At 41.1% G+C, this 23208-nt stretch overlaps 1 protein-coding gene across 1 annotated transcript in view; it reads left to right on the plus strand.

The window, feature by feature from the left end:
* Positions 1-23128, plus strand: part of Gfpt2 (glutamine-fructose-6-phosphate transaminase 2) — a 48628-nt gene extending 25500 nt beyond the window's left edge. Inside the window, exons 7-19 of the mRNA XM_046457078.2 lie at positions 1675-1736; positions 5454-5533; positions 6024-6141; positions 8664-8827; positions 10321-10416; positions 10524-10621; positions 10929-11049; positions 13456-13613; positions 13909-14023; positions 15711-15838; positions 18444-18611; positions 20571-20732; positions 22211-23128. Coding sequence (XP_046313034.1) covers positions 1675-1736; positions 5454-5533; positions 6024-6141; positions 8664-8827; positions 10321-10416; positions 10524-10621; positions 10929-11049; positions 13456-13613; positions 13909-14023; positions 15711-15838; positions 18444-18611; positions 20571-20732; positions 22211-22255 — 1515 coding nt within the window. The 3' untranslated portion in view covers positions 22256-23128. The remainder of the gene's footprint in view (positions 1-1674; positions 1737-5453; positions 5534-6023; positions 6142-8663; positions 8828-10320; positions 10417-10523; positions 10622-10928; positions 11050-13455; positions 13614-13908; positions 14024-15710; positions 15839-18443; positions 18612-20570; positions 20733-22210) is intronic.
* Positions 23129-23208: the final 80 nt, after the last annotated feature.

Consider the following 23208-nt stretch of genomic DNA (forward strand, 5'->3'; position numbering starts at 1 on the left):
TCCTGGATTGGAGGCTGTCCCAGGACCCACCCCCCAGATACCAAAATCCACACATGCCCAAGTCCCTGATAACCTACACACATCCTCCTATATATTTTAAATCATCTTTAGATGACTTGTAATACCTAATACAATGTAATTACTGTGTAAATAGTTGTTATATTGTATAGTTTATGAAATAATGACAAGACAAAAAAAAAGTCTGTGCATGTTCAGTACATATGCAACCATTATAGGCCTAAGTATATAGTAATACACGTGATGACAAAATACCATTTTTTAGCAGTTAGTTGGATCTGCAAATGCAAAATCCACAGAAATGGAGGATGTACAGCAACTGATTTGTTATTGCAGCACAGTATTCCTTCTTTTCTATTTGTAATTTTAAATTTTAGAAATGCATTCCCCATAATGGCACTATTAAACCTGTAGCTTTTCTTTCCTGAAGTAACAAAAGGCTCTTTTTGGTTTAAAAAAAAAAGTGGATTTCTGTTTAGTACTTTATTGTTGACAAAAGCAGCAGGAAAAATGTGAGGCCACTTTGGGTCTGCCTGAAACCCCTTCATTTTGGGCAGTTTTAAAGACCTTTGAGGCCTGGGGACATGGACCTTGGGTCCCCTGGTTGGATGTTTGAGTCAGAAAACTATACAGAGCATGCTGGCTGCACAGGGCCTTGGGTCTGCCCAGGGTTCCAAAATTTGGGGGATTTCACGTGGAAATTTGGATTTATAGCTGGTTATACATAACTGAGGTCTACCAAGGTCATGTTAAACTGCCACAGGAGGGTCAGAATGCAGGGGAGAATTTTGCATCAGAAATTTAAGAAAGAGCTTTACAGAATAATGAGTTAGAAGAGCTAGATTCTAGTTCTGACTTTGCACAAACTCATTACGTTGAAGCACAGAGGGCAAATGACAGTCATAGCCTAGAAATAATACCAACAGTCTTCTCTTGGATTCTATAGAGCCCAGGCACTGTTCTAAGCACTTACAATGCATTAGTTTATATTCACAAAGGTATAAAAGATAGGACTATTTTTTTCTTGGCTTCAGATCAGGAAAAATGAGAGGCACAGTGGCTAAAGTTCTTGCCCAATTAAGAGATGGAACTAAAATTTGAATTAATAAAAAACTATAAGATATGGGAACTATAATGCAAATAATGATTGTATAAATATGTACAATAAATTCTATAGTAATGTGTAAAAAAATAAACAAAAAAATTTTAAAAATTGAACCAGGCTCTAAATGCAGTCCTGGAATAGCCTCTTTAATATCACAGCTTCTCCCTGAATGGATCCCATCCTGAGGCTCAGTGCAGGGCACCCTGGCCCCGGTTCTTATTTCCTGTGGTTCTAACTACACCAGTTCCCTCAGCTTATCCCAAAGAGGCAGCCCTGATGGGGGTTCTTTATGGGCCTTGGCAGGAAGGTGTGGTTTATGTTGCTCACATGAAATTCACAAGTTCCAGTCTTTGGTACTTCAGCCTAGTACTCTCCTTTTGACTTTTTCTCATGACCTTATCCTGCACAAGCTGTCTCTGCATTTAGCTTCCAAATGACCCCAGGACTACATACTAAGAGGGACCAAGGGAGGACTTGCCTGGGGCAATGGGCTGCAATAGCTTGACTAGCAAGAGTGATTTGCCCTTCATCCTTTTTTGATGTGTTTTCAGGAAGGTGCTTTTGCTTTGGTTTTCAAGAGTATCCACTACCCAGGAGAAGCTGTTGCTACAAGGTGAGGCAAAACACATTGACATTTCCAATAACAAATAAATAAATTAGATAAAATTACTTATATTGAGGTATAATGGAGGGATAGGGCCTCTGGAAAACTGGAAGGGCTTAATGGACAGCTAACTGTGTCTTAGCTCCAGAGACTGCATCCCACTGTCTCTGTGGCATGTGGCACCGGGGCTCCAAAGGTTTTAGAAAGGGAAATCAGATATTTGGATTGTTAGGTGGAATTTCCGGATTTTTAGAAGTTGACAACAAATTCAAATAAAAATAAAACTGTATGGAGGGGACAGAACCTGGTTTTATGGTACTTGAGGTCTATACATTTGGGGGACCCCATGTAAATAAAAGCATGCAAAATTATGAACATGAAACTAGGAATCACAGTAAACATTGATTTGTATCCAGTACTGAAAAGTCCTTGTAGGTCCAGAGTTCATGCCTCATCACCTTCATGGAAGGGCATCTCAGGAATCAGCCCAGAGGGCCTGGTTCAGCCCACATGTACACATGAACCTCTATTATAGTCACCATTCCCCATAGTTCCCAGTGCTGCTTGGATTCAAAGAAACAGATGATGTATATTTTATATATATATATATTCAGATAGATTGATCATCCATCCAACCATTCAGCTATACTTATTGAGCACTTATAATGTGCTGGTTTGTGGGGACTTGGTGACTTTCAACCTGGTCTCTGCCCTTAAGGATTAGACAGTTGTGCAGAAAGACAAAGAAAAGCAGAAGGTAGTGATGCTCTGTTATTAGGATTAGAAGTACCTGTGCACCAGGGACCTGAGGTGAACAGGTGTCATCCTGAGGAAGGCAGGCAGCAGGAGCATCTTCCCCCTTCCCCAGGAGAGGCACCAGCATGGAAAAAGACAAGAGGCCCAGAGACAGTGTAGCACTTGAGTATCCCATTTTGGCCAGGATACTGGTAGGGTAGAGGGGGTCACTGAGACTTCCAGTCTCAATGTGTGCTTACTGACACCTGCTGTGGGCCACACATGGAACAGCAGGGAGCAAGGTAACACAGACTCAACCCTTACATTTTGGTGGAGAATTAAGCTGTGGACAGAGGACTTGACTCTAAAGGGCCTCAATGTCATACAGGCTGTGGATTTTGTTCTGATGTCATGGGGGAGTCGTTGAGAGTGTACTTGTGTCCCTGAGAGACCATGGCAGAGAGGGTGAGGCTGTCATTCAAAGACTGTCCTAGTATCCAGGCAGAAAATGATAAGAATTTATCATCATTTTATTTTTTTCTAGGACCGGGACTTGTTTACCATTTGGAATACAATTCCTTCAAATCATAGAATCATAAAATACCAGTTGCTTCTTATTAAATTTAGAAGCCTCTATTTAAAATTTGATTATATCTGATATTACTATCTCAAATAAATGTAGAAGAAGGCAGTGTGAGGAAACAATAAAGCTTTATTTTTCTAAATTGCCTATGACTGATGGCTCTGTAACCTCCAGGACAATTTTTGGAATATCCTGGGAGAATTCTATGTCTTGAAGTCTTGAGAAATCATAGAGCTCAATCTACAAAAATAAGATTTTGGGGAGCCATTTGCCAAGAAAATTAGATAACCACATATTTTCTCACTGGCAATATTAGAAAGACAATCTAAGCTAGGTCCCCACTGGACCCAGAACTTTGGCTCTGATTTGCTTTAGACATAGTAAAAGATTGTCTGAAGTATTCAAGGTGCTCACAGTATCTTTTTTCCAAGCTGTGAACTCTGTGCTCCACCTTGAGAAGTTAGAAGAGAGGTCCAAACAGATCAATACTACCAGAAAATAAGATCTATTATTGCTGAAGAAATAGTAATATTAGATCAGGTTAACAGATCAGATGACATATGTGGACTGGATTCAGGCTAATGAACAAGTAGATCATTGATATACATTAGCAAGAATTGGTTGAGATAAAATTTTATAACATTATTGAATTAATATGTTTGAGATAGCTCTCAAATGAGCTTACTAAAACATTGTTTTCTTCTTCTTAATGTATTAGTTAACATGTAGGGGAAGAAAGGCACACATCCCTTAGTAACTATAGTCATTCCCCCTTACCTGAGGTTTTGTTTTCTAAAGTTTGAGTTACCTGTAAACACCCAGTGTCCAAAATATCCAGTAGAAAATTCCAGATATAAATCAAATAAATTTTAAATTGTTATAATTGTTCTATTTTATTATTAGTTGTTTTTAGTCTCTTACTGTGCCTAACTTACAAATTAAACTTTATCATAAGTATGTATGTATAGGGAAAATATTGTATATATAAGATTCAAAACTATCCACCGTCTCAGGTATTCTCTTGGAGGTCTTAGAATGTACCCCCCATGGAAAAGGGGGATCACTAGATTGGAATTTTATCTGCCTGGGTTCTGACAGAATTAAAGGTCTAGAATGTGTGAGTTACAAATGTGTTCTGCTTATTTCTCTGTATAGCCAATGTATATTTGATTTGCATGCTGCAATTTATAAGAATGGGCAAAGAATTAGGTTTTGAAGGCAAGATGCCATTAAAATCATGGAATACCTTAAATGCATTCCCCAATACAAGTTCTGATCCAGAAAGAAATATTATAAAGTGCTTCACTGAAAATTCCTTTCTGAGATATTCAGAGAGCCAGGTACTGGTGGCTGAGACAGGGTCCCTGGGAAAAGAGACCTGAGTTAGGGGACCTTCATCCTGGTCACCTATAGGAATTACCCCAAGATTCTACCTTGTGAAAATCACTGTCCTCCTTTATAATGAAGTATACTTTTTATAAGTTGATGATTCTAAACTTCATCTAGGAGGTATCACTCAGACAGAGCCAAAACCACCCTGAAAATTGCCTTAATAGCCCACAAAGTAAAGTAAAATCTTCCCTTGGTATCTACTGGGTCCCTAGAACCAATCCCCCTACAGATAACAAAATTCTCAGAAACTCAAGTTCCTTCTATGAAATGACATAGTATTTGTGTAGAATCTACCCACATCCTCCCATATACTTTAAATCATCTCTAGTTTACTTATAACTTTGAGCATAATGTAAATACTCTATAAATAGTGGTGATGCTGTTTTGTTTGGGAAATAATGACCAAAAAAAGTCTGTATGGGTTCAATACAAAGGCAGGTTTGTTTGTTTTTTTCTGAATATTTTCAATCTGCAGTTGGTTGAATCCATAGAAGCCAACTCTATACACAAAAGTCACTCCTTGGGTGTCCATGAAAGCCAGAGAACAATTGAGCTTGGAGAAAGGGAGAAACAAACAGGGAGATCATGGTCACCCAGCGTTCCTACTCCAAGCGTTTGCAGCAAATGAAGCCTGCTTAGAGGACCAAAGTGCTCCTGCATGCCACAAGTGTTCACTCTGATATGACCTAACCCACCCAGGCTTAGCACATGTGGAGATGCAGTGAATTGGAGGAGTCCAGGTTCTGTGAGGATGGGGGTAGGATGTGTTACCAAGCTATTGGGCAAGTAGGTGATGCTGTGTTAGTAAGCTGGGACCCACTTGCTAACCTGCTCATCCCTGCTCCAAATCATGAGAACATGTTCCTGTGGTCAAGGCATCCATTCTAAGGGACCTGTACACAATTTCTGCTCCAGAGAAAGGGCTAGATTTGGGAATCCTACTTCAGATGTAAAGAAGACACCTAGCCTGGGGTGTCCAGGGTGATAGGTAACTTGATGCTTTCTTCTCCCTCCAGGAGAGGCAGTCCACTGCTCATTGGAGTGCGGAGCAAATACAAACTCTCCACAGAACAGATCCCCATCTTATATAGGACATGTAAGTTTCCTGAAGAAGACTTGAACCATGTAGCTACTTAACAGTGTCTTGGGACTCAGCATCTATTCTATGGGGGTCAGCTCTCTTCCGAAAAAAAAAACAGACCTTGCTCTAACTGGGACTGCTCTAGATCTAAAGGATTTTCATGCCACGGAGACTTAGCTCCATCTTTATAAAAGCTTTTCATTGTGGATATTTTCAAACATATGCAGAAGTAGAGAGAACAGCATGCAGCTTGGTATAATGGCAACCATTTGATTTGAGTGTTTCTTTGTTTTTGTTTGCCTTACTCTCCCACTATAGCCCTTTAAATGCTCTTGAAATGGTACTGTGCTATTTGGGGAGCTTTTAAAGGATTTAGCTGATGCAGTCAAAGCTAAAAATTGCAAATTTCTCCCACACATATTCAAAGGGGAAATGGGCTCCTTGCCGACTGTTATGCAAATGACATGGTCTCCTGGGATTTGCAATCCATTCCTTTATTTACTAGGCAATATTGAGAATGTGAAGAATATCTGTAAAACAAGGATGAAGAGACTGGACAGCTCCACCTGCCTTCATGCTGTGGGTGATAAAGCAGTGGAATTCTTTTTTGCTTCTGATGCAAGGTAACTAAACCTTTCTGCCTTTCTTTCATGGAATTACATAACCAAGGACTGACTGTCTAAACACAACTTTTTTTTTTTTTTTTTTTGAGGTGCTGGGCATCAAACCCTGAGCTAGGCAAGCCCTTTACCGCCAGCTATACCCGAGCTTTATCATTTCTTACTTTCCCCCATTTTATCTGTTTTCTCAGCAAGGGCGTAGGTCAGGGCAGATCTCAGCCCCTGTGGCCTGGAATCCTTATATAGTGAGCATACAGTGAGCAATTGGGGGACTGTCTTGGTTAGCACTAATGGCCAAAGTGTGGAATCACTGATCATTATTTGCAGCCTGCATGGAATAACTGAACTAGTTTCTGAAACTTTGAAAAACAAAGCTTGAAAACTTGGATTTCTAGCTTTTCTGGGAAAACTAGCAGATCTGAACTTGCTAGACTGTGTTCCCTCAGCCCCCGTTGTTTGTGAATATTCCAAGCCTGCTTTCTTCAGCTGGGCCAAGTGTCTCCAGATCCCAACCCCACCTTTGCCTAAGGTCTGACCATTCTTAAAAGCCAGAGCCACAATTTAGTAGGTTTGTCCAATCAGGCCCTTTATACTTATTCTCTTGAAACTCTGTTTTCCACTTTTTATACAGTGGTGCATATGGTTACTTTTGTGCAGTGTAATGGCTTTTCATCCTTCTTTTTTTTTTTTTTTTTTCAGATGCATTACTCTTAGAGCCATAGAATTTGATAGTTTTCCTCTTTTCATCAGAAATTTTTAGTGTTTGGGGTTTTGTTGTTGTTGTTTGATACTGGGGATTGAACCCAGGGGTGCTCAACCACTGAGCCATATCCCCAGCCCATTTTATATTTTTTATAAAGAGACAGGGTCTCCCTAAGTTGCTCCCTAAGTTGCTAAGTTGCTTGTGATCCTCCTGCCTCAGCTACTTGGGCTGCTAGGATTACAAGTGAGCACCAATGTGCCCGGCTAAGTGTTCAGTTTTTGCAGGTACATTTGTATATGTGGCCCTTGGAGAATTAGGGGTTTCCCTCTAGTGGTCCTTCAAATACCACCTTCATGGTTTTTAACCATATCTATGTACCATTTGTGCTATTGATTACCCACGTTTCTTTTTCATTTACCCACTTTTCTAACTTAAACTTATTTTTAAAAATGTTTTTTAGTTGTAGATAGACACAATACCTTTATTTTATTTATTTATTTTTATGTGGTGCTAAGGATCAAACCCAGTGTCTCACATGGGCTAGGCAAGCCCTCTATCACTGAGCTACAACCCCAGCCCTTTAAACTTATTTCTAAAAGAAGCTCTCTAGTGTCAAGGGAAAAATCATATCACTTTTCAAACAGATTAACTTATTATAAAACAGTGATCCCACATTTTATGGGTAGGTACATCTTGTAGGTTGCTTATAGATTCCCCCTCTTTTATCTTGCTCTGCATATGTACACATGTATGTGTATTAAGAAACTGGGTCATTTATCAGATGAATTTCCTACTATCAGGTTTTGTTGAATGCATCCCCCATGGCATTGTTTACCATGTTCCTTTGTCTACCATATTTCCTGAAAATTACAGTTTATAAGCTTCTAGAAGTTTGACCTTATTCAGGTATGATTTTTGGCAAGAAAAACCAAGGTGGTGGTGTGTCTTTCCATCAGGAAGCATATAAACAAAAGCATAAAAATACCTCATTGTTTCTCCTTTTGTGCTAGGATCAGTCAGGGATTCAAGCATTGACAGCTTTGTCCATCCATTATAAGACTTCTTGGCTTTTCACCTCTTGGTTGCAACACTCATGGGCAGTCCTTGATTAGAACTATATTAATAATTAGCTAATAATTAGGAGTTCACAAACTGATTATTCTATCATTCCTTCTTTGCCAGGTATAATACTTCTATAAAGAGAAACATGTTTTTATAAACTACAGGGTTATTTTAAAGTCATATTGTTTTAAAAAGCAACAAATGCTTCCTTCTTTCCCTTTCCAATTCAGAATAGTATGTTGTTTCCTGAGTGTTCTCCAATGTTGATATAGTTTGGATCCTGATTTGAAGAAGCCAAGTATAACAGGATATCCAAGAGATTAATGGGGAGATTTGAACAAAGTTGATATTTGATGATATGAAGGAATAACTAATAATTTTAGATATGATGTTGGTATTGTAGTAAGTTAAAATAGTTATTATCTTTTAGAGATATAAGCTAAAGTATTTACAGAAGAAATGATAAAATGTTTCTATACTCTATAATGGATTAGGGTTAGAGTTAGGTTAGGTTAGGTTAAGTCAGATCAAGCTTAGGGAGGGCTTCACGAGCTTCGAAATAATTCTGGGAGGAGGGGAGAGAGTGTGGAGAAGATGGAGAAGATTCACCTGCATATTGAAGTGCCTAGCAATGGTGTCACTGTCACTCCTAAAACACCACTGATATGGACCCCACATTTAGGAAATAGTGAGTGACTGCTGCTTTGTGATTGTTAATAGCAGGGTGCTAATTTTTATGCCTCTGTTTCCCTCACACTAGTGCCATCATAGAACACACCAACAGGGTCATCTTCCTCGAGGATGACGACATTGCCGCAGTGGCTGACGGGAAACTCTCCATTCATCGAGTCAAGCGCTCAGCTAGTGATGACCCATCTCGAGCTATCCAGACCCTGCAGATGGAATTACAGCAAATCATGAAAGGCAGGTATCCTCTGAGAGTCCGTGTGCAACAGCTTCAGGGAGCAGATGCCCTGTGAGGGAAGTGCCTAACATGGTCTGCCCTGCCCTGGGCCGGGGGTCATACCAGGGCAGGAGGCCTGTGGCTTGCATAGCTGAGAAACTGTGGAAAGCCTGGCCTGGAATCTACAAATAGGGAGTTCTATGTATATCTAGAATCTGTTTGTGCCATCATCTGACTCCCCCATACATTCCTACACCCAGTCATCATTTTTTTCTCTGAGCAGGAGGTTCACAGTAATGGGAGCTATGGACCAATTCTTTATAACTAGAGCCTGCCTCCCTGCATCTACTTTTGTCCCCCTCAATTTCTACTCCACAGAGCAGCCTAAATAAAACTTTAAGAACATAAATCAGATCCTGTCATCCTGCCACTTAGAGCCCTTCTATTCTCAAAATCCAAACATCCTTTTGCAGCCTATAAGCCTCACCACCACCACCAAAACCAAAACCCAGCTCTACCACACTCAATCCTTTGCCTTCTATGCCCTACCTACCCTGTCCCTGCTGTCTCACTGTTACTCAGGCAGGCCAACTGCTTGCCACTTGGGGGTTCTTGCATTTACTTTTCTAATCATAGGACTAATTCCTTTTTTTTTTTTTTTTTTTTGAGTTCCCCTCAACTGTCACCCCTCTGAGTATTCTTCTTTTATCTTTTATCTGCCATGATCCCTCTATGGTTCCCTCACCTATGAGACCCACCTCTTCACTTGCTTTATTTGCATTCTGTGTAATATGCCATATGCAGCAGACAGAGAGAACATTGCTACCAAGTCTCTGGATACCTCTAAAGCATCCAATGTAGCTCCACAGGGGCTTAACCTCCCTGTACCCAGATGGTCTCTTTAATAATCATCCAGACCCATTCAAATCAGAGCCCCAGAAATGCAAGTGTGGCTAGAAAAGGTTTTTCTTTATTACAGAAGCTAGGGGTTATTAGCTAAGAGGAAAATTGCTGGGGATGGAGATCCAGCTCAGTGGTACAGTGCTTGCCTAGCATGCCCAAGGTTCTGGGTTTGGTCCCCAGCACCACAAAAGGAAAACAAAAATAAAATTGTCTATTTCTTTGGAATTGCTTAATATGTAGTTCCCTATGGGTGGCTTTTTGGAAATAAAGCATTTTACCTTCTTCTGGCCTTGCTAAGGGGAATATGGTCCCAGAGAACAAGCCCTGCTGTTTGTTCCTTACATGCTTTCAGCAAATGCCCCCTAACCTTAAGTTGCAGGATCTAATATATAAGCTGGAGATAGTCATCACACCTGCCTCACTTCCTTCTGACTTTTCACCATGAGCACCAGGCAGGATAATACATGAGGATGACCTTTGAAATCTGCATTGGGCTTTACAGTTGTCACTATCATTATTGCTTAATGACTTTTCTTCCTGGTTAAAAGTTAAGCCATAGAAATACAACCAGATTAACACTGACCCACCTCATTGATGTTTATTTAACTAGGTAATTTCAGTGCATTTATGCAGAAGGAGATCTTCGAACAGCCAGAATCAGTTTTCAATACCATGAGAGGTCGTGTGAATTTTGAGACCAACACAGGTATGGTAATCCCAGTACTGAGCGGGGAGCCTCTGTCTGTGCTCTGTACTAGTGAATGCAGTCTCTTTGTAAAGTCAATGTTTACACCCTGCCATTTGGTCCTGCAGTGCTGCTCGGTGGCTTGAAAGACCATTTGAAGGAGATTCGACGGTGTCGAAGGCTCATTGTAATTGGCTGTGGAACCAGCTATCATGCAGCTGTGGCTGTAAGTGCAATACTCTGAACCCTTGATAATGTGGGAGATTGACAGTAGCCGAGGTTGAGACACTGGTATGAAATTTTATCATACATTGGCTTTTTGAATTTGGCAAAATGCTTGCACTCATTCCCATCAGCCCACCAGAAGAATTGGCACCATGCCCTTTCTTCTGCAAGGTTGCCTGTGGGTGATTGAAATCCTCTCACCATGTGGACAGTGAGGCACTGTGTCATAAACTGTCCTAGAAGCCTAGCTGCCATATGTCCCTGTGGTGCCCATGACTGACTTTAGTCTTCATTCCTATTGGCTTCAGACACGGCAAGTTTTGGAGGAACTGACTGAGCTCCCGGTGATGGTTGAACTTGCTAGTGATTTTCTGGACAGGAATACACCTGTGTTCAGGGATGATGTTTGCTTTTTCATAAGTCAATCAGGTAAGGGATGCAGGCATCGTGACCAACTTTATATTAATTCACCTCTAGGATCTCTTCTCTGCACCATACCATATGCCACCTTCCTACCTTCAGTTAATCCTCTGTGCACCTACAATGTGCCACACAATCTCTCATGCACCTGGGTCATTTAACCCTTAAAGACAGTGGTATCAGTGGCACATGCCTATAATACCAGGAACTCGGGAGGCTGAGGCAGGAGGATCATAAGCTCAAAGCCAGCCTCAGCAACTTAGGGAGACCCTGTCTCAAAATAGAAAAGGCTGGGGTTAAGCACCCCTGGGTTAAAGTCCCAGTTTTAAAAAGAAAGGAAGAAAGAGAGGAAGAGAAAAAACTTAACCCTTAAAGGCATAAGTTACTGTAGCCATTGTATGGGGAAGGCAAGTGATGTGTAATGCCATGCAGCCAGGGTGTGACAGAGCTGCAATTGGGTTTAGAATCTAGATACACTGTTTTTTCCCATGCCCTATGGCTTCTTCCCACTTCTGCCATTCCAAGTCCAGCTCTTCAAGGACAGCTCATCATGGTGCTCATAAATATTTGCTGGGTTTACTGTAGTGAAGAAAGAATACCTCTTTGAAAATTCTGTTGGGTTAAATCACCTCATAGTGTGGGCTCTATACCCAAGCCTGGACTTCCAGCTGTGTGCAGTACCCACACTGATCAGCAGGGGGAGGCATGGAGAGACACTGCTCTGGTTTAGTGCAAAGAGCAGTCCCCTACTGAATAAACTCTGCCTGAGCACTAGGAAAGAACAATTTGTTCTACCTGGGTGGGGCAGTGGGTCAGGGAGGTGATACTTGACCGAATGTTTGGAGTCCCCTTGAGCTTTAGGAGGACTTTTGAAATGTTTTAGTTATGAAGAATTCCAAGTTTTTATAAAAGAGAAATTCATATAATGTACCATCTAACCTTGACAGTGATCCACAATCTAGGGTCACCCAAACCCACCTTAACCTCTACCCTCCTTTGGATTAGTTTGAAGTCAGTTCCAGACTTAATGTCAGTTCCTCCCATAAATACTTCAGAATGTTTGATTAAAATGATAAAAGAAAAAACAATCACAATGTCATTATCACAACTGAAAAACTGATGCTAATGTTCTAATATCTATAGGGACTTTTAATACTGCTTTCATTTAAAATTTTAAATACTGTTTCCATTAAGTAAAACCAACACAAACACACTCACCTTCTGTCTGACCAGCTTGATATCCAGGGGCTACCACGGTCACCTTTGAGTTGACCATCTCATCAGAGAATAAAATATTTCATGAATTAGTGGGAGCCATTAATAAAAGAATGCAGGTGGATTTCATGTGAAATAATGCAGTATCAGTTCCTAAGCCCTACATATCAGTCAGTGTCTAGCTCATTAATGCAAAAAAAAAAAAACCCAAAACTATCATAACTAGTGAGACTGATGAAAATAGTGCTTCCTTCCCCACTCACCCCACCATTAGTGCTGAGGAAAAGCCATGTTCTAGTGCCCTATATCTGGAAGTCTAAAGAGAAAAAAGGAGAGTAGAGCTGACCATGACAGCACATGGTAATGCCAACCTGCTCTTCAGAAAAGCTGAGATAAGCTCAGCCAAGAGCAGTGGCAAGTAGACATAACAACTTCAGCCTCATGTGAACTTGAATGGTTTTAATGAGATGGTCTGGTTTATATTTAATTATTTTTTATTTTGTACTGGGAATTAAACCCAGGGGTGCTTTACCACTAAGCTATATCCCCAGTCCTTCTTATTTAATTAAATTTATTTATTTTTTATTTTGAGATAGGGTCCTGCTAAACTGGTGAGGCTGACCTAGAACTTTCGATCCTCCTGCCTCAACCTCCCATGTTCATTTAAGTCCACATTGCAAGGCTACAAGAAGTGTTTCCTTTCAAACAAGGTCTATTTGAGAAACAATGTATTGGGGCATTCTTGCTTTTTAAATGTTGAATCTGTTAAGCCTGAGAACTTTCTGACTAAGGCAACTTATAGTCCTTAGAAAGGGCATTGGGAGCCGGACCCACCTGTCACCTATAGCTGCGTGGCCTTGTTAGGCATTGATTTCATCCTGCCTCTGAGCCCTTCATCCTCATGGAAAAATTGGGATGGCAGCCCCCACTGGGTTGTCAAGAGAATTCAAAGAAACAGTGGATGAGAAAGCACTTGCCACATAAATAGTAACTAAGTCTTGTATCTAAGAATAAACAGGAAAAAAATGTTGAGCATGTGTTTTCTTTCCTAAACACTGGCTGCCTGAATGTTGGGTACCGATTTCCAAGTAAGAGTGGTGGGTAAATGAATAGAGAGGGCGGGGGAGGAAGGGGGAAGGGTTTAGGCTGGCAGAGAGCCCACACTTGCAGACACACACTGAAAGGGCCCCTCTGTGGCAGGCGAGACTGCAGACACACTCCTGGCTCTGCGCTACTGTAAGGACCGCCGAGCCCTAACCGTGGGTGTCACCAACACTGTGGGCAGTTCCATCTCCCGTGAGACTGACTGCGGTGTCCACATCAACGCAGGGCCAGAGATTGGTGTGGCCAGCACCAAGGTAAGCGGGGAGATCCTGGGCCAGGTGGATGGACTGAGGCCTAGAGGGGTTTCCAGTCAACTGTCCTCCTTCCCTTGCTGGAACACTGGGATGTGGTTTGTGCAATTGCCTCTGCTCAGCTGGCATGCCTCTCTTCTCCCCACCCCAACCCCTTTGGTGATTTCCTTCTCTTTATTGACAGTCTCGTTTTATTTATTTATACCCCATTTTCTTGTCTTTGTCTATGTGGTCCTTTAGCTCTTCAAACATCTTTTTGACAATTGTTTGAAAGTCTTTGCCACTTCCTTCTTTGTAGGCTTACACCAGCCAGTTCATTTCTCTGGTGATGTTCGGTTTGATGATGTCCGAAGACCGAATCTCACTACAAAGCAGGAGGCAAGAGATCATCCGTGGCCTGAGATCTTTACCTGGTATGTTCTAGTACTCTACTTTGCCTTCCTTGACTCTCTTCTTTAAATGGTGCTGTTAATCATGCCCTCCTCCTAGAACTTTCTACCCACTGCTAAATCCTTCCAGCAGTTCCCAGTGGGCCACTTCTCACCAGGCCCTGGAACCCTGCACACAGAGCCCTCTTTACCTCTGACCTCATTCCACTCCCTCCTCTTCCCTGGGCTGCTTCATCCACTGAGTAATAAGCTGCTTTGAGCACTGGGCAGACATTTATTTAAAAATGAACATAATTAGCCTGACACTTCAAGAAAAAAAAAATACAACAGTGCTTGTTGCCCCTAATAAACTTCAAACTTGCAATCAGAGTTTAGAATTTTGGAAAACATATCTGCCTCCATGAGCTTGACCATTCCCCAGCTTTTAAAGACTTTTCCATTGAGACAATGGTGATTTTAACAAGTTGATTTTCTAAAACATATTTTATAAAAAAAAAAAAGTTTCCATTTTAAGGAGACTTACTTAGCTTTGTAGCCAATGCATGATGCTATGAAATTGTGCAGAGATTAAAAGAGCCATTTAAAGTTTTTTGATAACAAGGGCATGGTGGCCTATGCCTATAATCCCAGAAGCTCAGGAGACTCAGCCAGGAGGATCAAAGACAGCCTCAGCAACTTAGCAAGGCCCTAAGCAACTCAATAAGAGCCTATCTCTAAATAAAATACAAAAAAAGAACTAGGGATGTGGTTCATTGGGTAAGCGCCCCTGGGTTTAAAGTGCTTGATAACCCAATTAATTTTAATGTAACTAAGTAGAAACTTTATTTATATGATTTCAAATCTGCATTTGCAACTTCCATTTTAAGAAACAACCACTTTTCAGAGGGTAATGTAATATCTGTCAAAGAAGAACATTCATAATTATTTGAAAAAGTTATTTATTCCTCCCTTTTCCAATTATGAATCTCTGTAAGACCAGATTATATTCCTGTATTTCAACCAAAATAAAGTCACAAATTGAATGTAGAAGCAGCTCTGAGTCAACAGTCTTGTATTTAAAAATCAGACATTAAAAAAGATATGCAATAATTTAAAATAATGCCTCTCTTATTGTATTTTTTCCTGCAAAATACAGCAGCATAATGGATTTATTTTTATTTTCAATGAACTAATAGATATTTTTAAATTTCTGTGCTATTTTTGAATCTGGTAAGAGCTATAACCCACAAAAACTAAGCCTCTTAAGGACTCAAAATAGTTTTAAAAAGTGTAAAGGATTCTTAGGACCCCCCCAAATTGAGCACCTCTTGTCTAATTTATGTTGGCTTTTCCTTGAATCACAGCACACAGTGGGAAAGAGGGACATTAATTTGGAGTGTTCTGTGTCTTGCCAACTGGTGATTTCATATATATGAGCTTCAGTTGCTGTACTATAAAATGAGCTAGAAATTATAATTCCCTACCTACCTTACAGGTACTCAAAAAAGTGTTCACTGAGATATAAATTATCATCTCAACAAATTTCTGGCTGATCATCAAGTTATTTCTCATAATCTGAGTTTAAAATCCTTCTAAACTAATATAAGAAAGCAAAATATCCTGGGTGATTGGAGTTCCAAAGCCCTGTGTTATTCCCCATACATTTCCTTATGAATATTATTTTGAAGTTGAAATGACTGTCTCCCTCTATCCTGTGTATGCATGGCTTAAGAACTGATCAAGGAAGTGCTGACTCTGGATGAGAAGATTCATGACCTAGCCCTGGAGCTGTACACACAGAGGTCACTCCTGGTGATGGGTCGGGGCTATAACTATGCCACTTGCCTGGAAGGAGCTTTGGTGAGTCCCCACCTCCATCCCCACCTGCTGCCAAGTCCCTATATCCGACAGACTACTGTGAATCCCCTTAGGGCAATATGAGATAGCCTTTGGAGTCCCAAGCAATCAATTGGAGGGAGAGCAGGAAAGGAGCTTGGGGAGAGAAGGTCTTGAAGCCCCACTGGTTTCCCCTTGAGTTTGCACTGAGCACAAGCTCTCAACCAAGTCGTCCTAGTTCTAGGGACACAGAGATGAACAAGATAGATGCCTGTCCCAATCTACAGGTGAGAAAGGGACAAGGTACTATTGGAGGAGCCCCTCCCAGTGTCTGATCCAAACCAGGCTCTATCTTGAAAAGCTCATTCACATCTCATGAGCAGCTTCTGAGAGATTGGCAGTCACTGTCCACATGATACCCAGGAGGAAACTAAGCCTCCAAAAGATTAAGTATTTTGCTAAAAAAAAAAAAAAAAAAAAAAAAATTACATAGAGGAACTAAATGGAACTCAGGTCTATGTGGCCTCTGCTTTTTCTCTTCTACCACAAAGAGCCTGCCTGGGAAGATTTTAACAAACCAGAATTACAGCATGGGGTCTCTGCAGAGTTCCTTGTTATCCCTCAATCTTCCAAGAGAAACTTGAGATTCTGCAAGAATGAGCTCCAAAGACCCTGCATTTTTAAAATTGGTGACTAGCATTTTTACCCCTGTGTGAATTATGATCCATGCCATGTATAAGGGAGAGTTGATGGAGCAGAGGCAGGATGCCAGGACCAGATGGCTACCAAGATATGGGCACAGAGCTATTCAGGGCCTGAGTCTAGTGCTTGTCCTTTATCCACTATTCACTTGGTATTTATGGATCAGAATGTTCAAACAATATCAATGAGATATAATATTTCAAGTAAGGCAGCATTGGGAACGAAGACAAGGATACCACCATTACTGAGCTGGGCTCCCCTCCTTTCTGATGGGAGGAAGTAACTGTTCCCTTCCCATCACCCCCCAGTGGAGAGGCAGTACCATGCTGGTTGCAAGTGGTTCACAAGAAACATTCAGAGAGTACTGTCGGTGGTCTTAGATGGGAACGCAAACTTGATCTCAGTGAGCTCCAATTTCTACCACATCCATCTCATGGAGATTCTTCTATTTATTTTTTCTTACATTTAATGTTTCATTATAAAGGATGTTACAAGGATATTGATGAACACCAGATGAAGAGAGAGATGCATAGGGCAAAGGAACACAGAGTTTCATGACCCCTGGGCACTCCACCCTCCAACAACCTCCAAGTGTTGAGCCATCTAGAAGCCCCCAACACTGTCCTTTTGTGTTTTTATTGAGGCTTCATTACTTAAGCATGATTGATCCAATTGTTGGCCTTTGATGATCAACTTGACCTTCAGCACCCCCATCCCCACCCCAGAGATTGAGGCTGAAAGCTCCAACCTTCCAATCCAGCCTTGGTCTTTCTGGTGACCAGTTCCCATCCTGAGGCTGCCTAGGAGTGGCCAGCCATCAGGTAATCATTAGCATTTAAAGACATTTAAAGACATTGAAGATTCCAAGGATTTTAGGAGTTGTTTGTCAAGTAAAGGGGACAAAGACCAAATATGTATTTCACAATATCATATTCAATTCCCAGTCTTTAAATTCAGATCAATTATAAGATTCTGACCCCTGCCAAAGGAAGCTAGGGGCTGGCACACAGCACTTCTCAGGGGGCACAGTGGAAGCAAGGCCTGGTGGGGTGCACTTTTAGCCTCCTGCCTGGCTTGAGGGTAGGGCTCAGCTGTAGTGGCAAAGTGTGCTGGTGAAAGATGCATATTCAACTGTGTCTCCAAGTTCCTCTTTGGGGAAAGAAAGAAATGTTTAGGCTGTTGCTGGCACAAGTCAATGGCTCCTCTGTGGTCACTTGGAGGCTGATGCTCCAGCTGTCTGCAACTTCCAGGGAGGAGCCTCACTCCTTGCAGTGTTTCCTTGACCCAAATAAATAGCTCTAGGGAAGTAGAGAGATGTTTTCTTTGCTGTCTCATCAGTGCAGTGACATGGATTTAATGATAACTGAATAGAAATATATCTACCTGGACATAGGAAAAATTCAAATAAGAGCCCAAGGTACATGATTTTACTTAATAGGTCAGTTAAGGCAACCCTTTGGAAGTTGTTAAGGGTGTAAAATTGGGTAATGATGCATCAACTAATTGAATAAGGGCAAATCTAAGGAAGAATACAATGTTGTCATTATAAATGATGACTGTGGGGAGGCCATGTGGCTGGCTAAGAAGGGGGAAGAAGACACGCTAGACTGAGGCTGACTTTTAGTGAAAAGTGGGTGGCCGAGCATGGAGCTGAAGAAAGATGGAGCTCTGGAGTCTGGAGGCTGGCCTAAGGACATATAGGCTGTGAGCTGAGCTTTGTGCATGCCTAAACAGCAGCCAGCTCTCTCTCCTGGTCCTGGCTTGCCCTCGCTGCTGTTGACCAGTCCATGTATCCATCTGCCTTGCAACCCTCAGCTCTTACCTTCCAAAGTCAACCCTTTCCCAGTACCCCTTTTCCCCTCTGGTTGATATGCTCCAGTTTCCTGTCTACCCAGTGTGACACTAATCCCAACTTGTGTTTCCACAGAAAATTAAAGAGATAACTTACATGCACTCAGAAGGCATCCTGGCTGGGGAGTTGAAGCACGGGCCCCTGGCGCTGGTTGATAAGCAGATGCCTGTCATTATGGTCATCATGAAGGATCCTTGCTTCGCCAAATGCCAGAACGCCCTGCAACAGGTCACAGCCCGCCAGGTGAGGTCTCTCCGCAGGGCTGGGCCACCTCTCCTCTGTTCTCTTCCATACATGGCAACCTCTCTCACTGCCTACCAGCAGTAGCATCCATACCTCAGCATGACCACATACTCGCTTTTAGGCCCCCTTGTGTGTGGTGCACATATTTACAAAGGAACTGAAAGCCAGCCTGCAGCTCTCTAATACAACAGCTATTCAGTGAGGTCAGACTATCCCTAGCTACCCTGGATCCTAGGCCTGGAGACCAGAGGAAGTGCTTACAGTACATAGGAGCTTTTCCCCCAGGGTTGCTGAAGGGCAATTCTGGTGCTAAGTAGGCAGAGTTAGGTGAGATTTCACAGAGTAAGGGCACGGTCCTCCACAAGACTGCCCTCATTTCAGACACCAAACTTGGGGTTTATGGGCCATCTACAACTTGCTGCAAATTTTGGAGTTCCCACAGTCCCCTCAGATTCAATAGTTATCTAGAACAACTCATAGAATTTAGAAAAGCCTTATACTTTTAAAATTTTATTACAAAGGATACAAATTAGGACTTGCCCCAAAGAAGAGACCTACAGTGTGAGGGTTCCAAACATGAAGGTTCTGTATCCTCAGGTTGAGTCACCCTCCTGGTACATCAGTATTTACCACCAGAGAGCCCTTCTGGAATTCAAGAGTTTTTATTAAGCGGGCATGATGGATTTGATCATTGACTATGTGATTCAACTTGCTCTCCAGCCTGCCCTTCTGTCTTCTGGGCTTGAAGTCCCAATCCTCTAATCACATGTTGGTTTTTCTGGCATGGTCAGTTCTCATCCTGAAACGATCTGTGGGCCCATCATGAGTCATCTCATTAGATGGACTCAGGTACAGTCTAAGGCCCACTGTGAATAATGACATTTCTATAACTCAGAAAGGGTTTTTCATCTCCCTCCTAGGAACCAGGGATAAAGGCCAGATTCTTTTTGTTTTTTAAATATATTTTTTAGATGTTGATAGACCTTTATTTTACTCATTTATTTCTATGCATTGCTGAGAATCAAACCCAGTGCCTCACATGTGCTAGGCAAGTGCTCTACCACTGAGCCACAACCCCAGCAGATTCTTTATTATACAGTAGTTTTTCCTGAGGTAGGAGGACAGAACCCCCACAGATCCATTCTGTGAGGGCTCATGAAGTCACAGGGAGATGAAATCCAATAGGTTGCTCAAGCCAGCTGCTGCCACATTTGTCTCAGCACAGTGATGTGTGGAGAGACAAACAATCACATCATTTCCCTACTGCAAACCCTCTTGCAGCTTCCCTTCAAACTACGGTGACTCATAAGCCTGCATTATCTGGACCCTTCCTCCTATCTCACTGGATTCCAGCCACTCCAGCCTTCTTTCTGTTTCCCACTCATGCCAGATTCATTCCTGCCTCTGAGCCTTTGCAGTGCATATTCTCCATCTGGAATGCTCTCCCCACAGATCAGAGAGTTGCCCCTTTATCATGGAAGCTCTCAATCTGAATATCTCCTTTTTTGAGAGACCTTCAAAAACCTCATTAATGTCTCTGAATCACATTGCCCCGTTTTAGTGTCCTTGTGGCATTTATCTAAAATTCATCTTTAGTTTTTTAGTTTGCTTGTTTGTGATTTTGTTTTCCCTCACTAGATTATGAGCCCATTAAAGTTAGGAGTAGGGCTGTCTGACCCTTTGCAAGGCACTCTAAAACCACTCAGTAATGGGGCGTTAAAGGACACAGCAGGGTGGCAGTCACCTTATCAAGAAAAGGGAAGAAACACACCAAGAAAGAGTCACACATTGTTTTGCTTAAGTAGATCGTACACATCACCTTATGGGTGCATAATTCCAGCAAAAACAATAGACTAGTGTTATCACTGCAGTAATACTGATTCCTAAAAACTTGGCTGTGTGTGAAGTATTGCCTCTTTCAGAGACAGTCTGTTTTATGGTCCTATTTCTCTGCTTTAGGGTCGCCCAATTATACTGTGCTCCAAGGATGACACTGAAAGTTCCAAGTTTGCATATAAAACCATAGAGCTGCCCCACACTGTTGACTGTCTCCAGGGAATCCTGAGCGTTATTCCACTTCAGCTTCTTTCCTTCCACCTGGCTGTTCTCCGAGGATATGACGTAAGTCTAAAAATTGGACTTGACAAAGGAGGAACATAACTCCAGAGTTCCTTTTTTAAAATATATTTCTTATTTTTAATTGACATGTATTTGTACATATCTGCAGACTATAGTGTGGCATTGCACATTATACAATGTGTCATGCCAAAATTCAAAGTTCTTTAAATACTTATTTGGAGTTGTCATAAGAGAAATAATTCCTTTATGCTAACTTCCTTTTAAGATAACTTGTATCCCCTGAAAACAAGCTGAGAACTGCAAAAACAGAAAGACTATCATTAAGCCATAACCCCATTACCAGAAGCAATATTAATTAGCAAATTTAATATTTTATTCCAGACATTCCTATGCATGTGAATTTTATAAAAATACTTTTCAATATTATATCAAGAATAAAATTTTGCTTCTTTTTTATCATATTACAAGCATTTGTCACATTTTTATAAACATATCACTTACAATATTTAATCATTGCATAATATTCCACCACAATTTTATAACATGATTTTTGTAACAATTACTTAGTCAGTTCTCTATTATATAAACTGTTTCCAATTTTTTATCTTCATATATAGTACAACAGTGAATGTTTTTGTACATCATCTTTGTCCCACATTTAGGATTTGTTCTTAGTCTAGCAAATGATTCAAAATTTTGAGTCTTCTAACACATGTCAGCAAATTATTTTCCAGAAAAAAAAAACAATTTATGATATCACTAGTAAGAGCACATATTTCATTGTGCAAAGAAATAGATGTTTTATTACTATTTTATTTTGAGAAATTAATTTTAAAAATACATAACATTACAAACAACAATATAACAAACTCATGAACCTGTACATACCACTCAGGGTTGACATTTGCTAACATTTTGTCTTATTTGTTTCTTGTCTGAACATATAAACAAAATAAAACGTTGCAAATAAAGTTGAAGCACACTTTATCAACCATTCCCAATTATATTTCCTTCCCAGCCTCCTCCCTAAAATAACAGGTCTTTAAAATGTGTGTGTATCTACAGCAGAAAAGTGCATTTTTAAAATTGTATGTGTGTGTGTGTGTGTGTGTGAGAGAGAGAGAGAGAGAGAGAGAGAGAGAGATACTGGGGATTGAACCCAGGGCCTTGTATATGCTAAACAAGCAAGCTACCACTGAACTACATCCCCAGTCCTGAAAAGTGAAATTTTAATAGTATACTTTGAGCTAGCTGTTTTTAAATGCATGAATCATATCCCTTTAATAGCACTAACATAGCATGACACGTGTCATGTGCACAACAAATGTTTATTGAATGAACTAAACATTTAACACAGTTAATGAAGATTCTAGAGTAAGGGATTTTCTTTTAAGATATAGGCGTCAGGGTAGCTCATGGTTGGAGGTGACCAGGAACACCTGTCACTGATAATAGTTGTTAAGATGTAGTGTATTGATAAGATCTGTGGGGTGCTGAGAAGTTTCTTTCTTTCCTTGTAGGTTGACTTTCCAAGAAATCTGGCCAAGTCTGTCACCGTGGAATGAAAACAAGACCATAAGGAGACCATCACCAACTTTGGTCTGCTTCAAGACCCATCCCAACTACAGGGATGCCACGTGGGGAAAGAGGGCATTCTGCGTGTTCCCAGTAGAGCTGACAGCTTCAATGTGCCTTGTACCCAAGTGCTTTTGCTTATAGCAAATACTGTTTCTCTGTGTCCTGAAGTTGCCAAGGAGAAGGGGATCATTGTTTACACAGGGGATCAGAGCAGACTTTTCCACTACTGTGCAATAGAGATACAGCTCTCTTCAGAGTAACTGTGAACCTTTTTTTTAAACCAACACTAGTTAGTTTTAAAAGACAAAATATTTATAATGATGATTGTATAGCTTTTAAGTTATTTTTCTAGTATTTGGCTTTCTATAGCCATGGTAACGCCCAGACGTGCATCTCAGCTACCCAGTGCGCTGTTTCTGGACTCATTCCTGGCGAGTGGCATTCATCTCAGATTTGAGCACAAAGCATTGACCCTCTGGACTCCTTTCTATTTTCCCTTCCTTTCTAGGCTGCTCCTGATTCCTGACCCCTGACATCAGTGAAGCCTTTCTAGCCATCTTCCTATAAATTCCTATAAATCCAATCGAAACATCAATTTCCTTCAACATTTTCTTCCTGTCTGTGGCCCAAACCCTTTCTACTCTCTGACTTCCATTTAATGAGATCATGGTTCTTTTTAAGCCCAGGCAGCATTTTGGTCCCTGCTCCCCTCCCATAGTAAAACAGCTTGAAATGCCCTGTGCAAGAGGATAGTTTTGAGTGGGCTGCCCTGCTCTCTATTTAAAAGCGTGCACAATCAAAGTACTATGCAATTTTAAGACAATAAAGATAGTACAGTTTTTTTTTTTGTCTTGTGTGTATGAATTTGATTAGCTTCATTCTTTTTGTGTGCTTTGGAATTTGAGGACTCCTAAGGAGCTCAACAGTATAGATACGGTTT

Source organism: Marmota monax, unplaced genomic scaffold (assembly GCF_021218885.2).
Source record: "Marmota monax isolate L192 unplaced genomic scaffold, Marmota_monax_Labrador192_F-V1.1 WCK01_AAM20220418_F8-fsc00263, whole genome shotgun sequence".
Lineage (NCBI taxonomy): Eukaryota > Metazoa > Chordata > Mammalia > Rodentia > Sciuridae > Marmota > Marmota monax.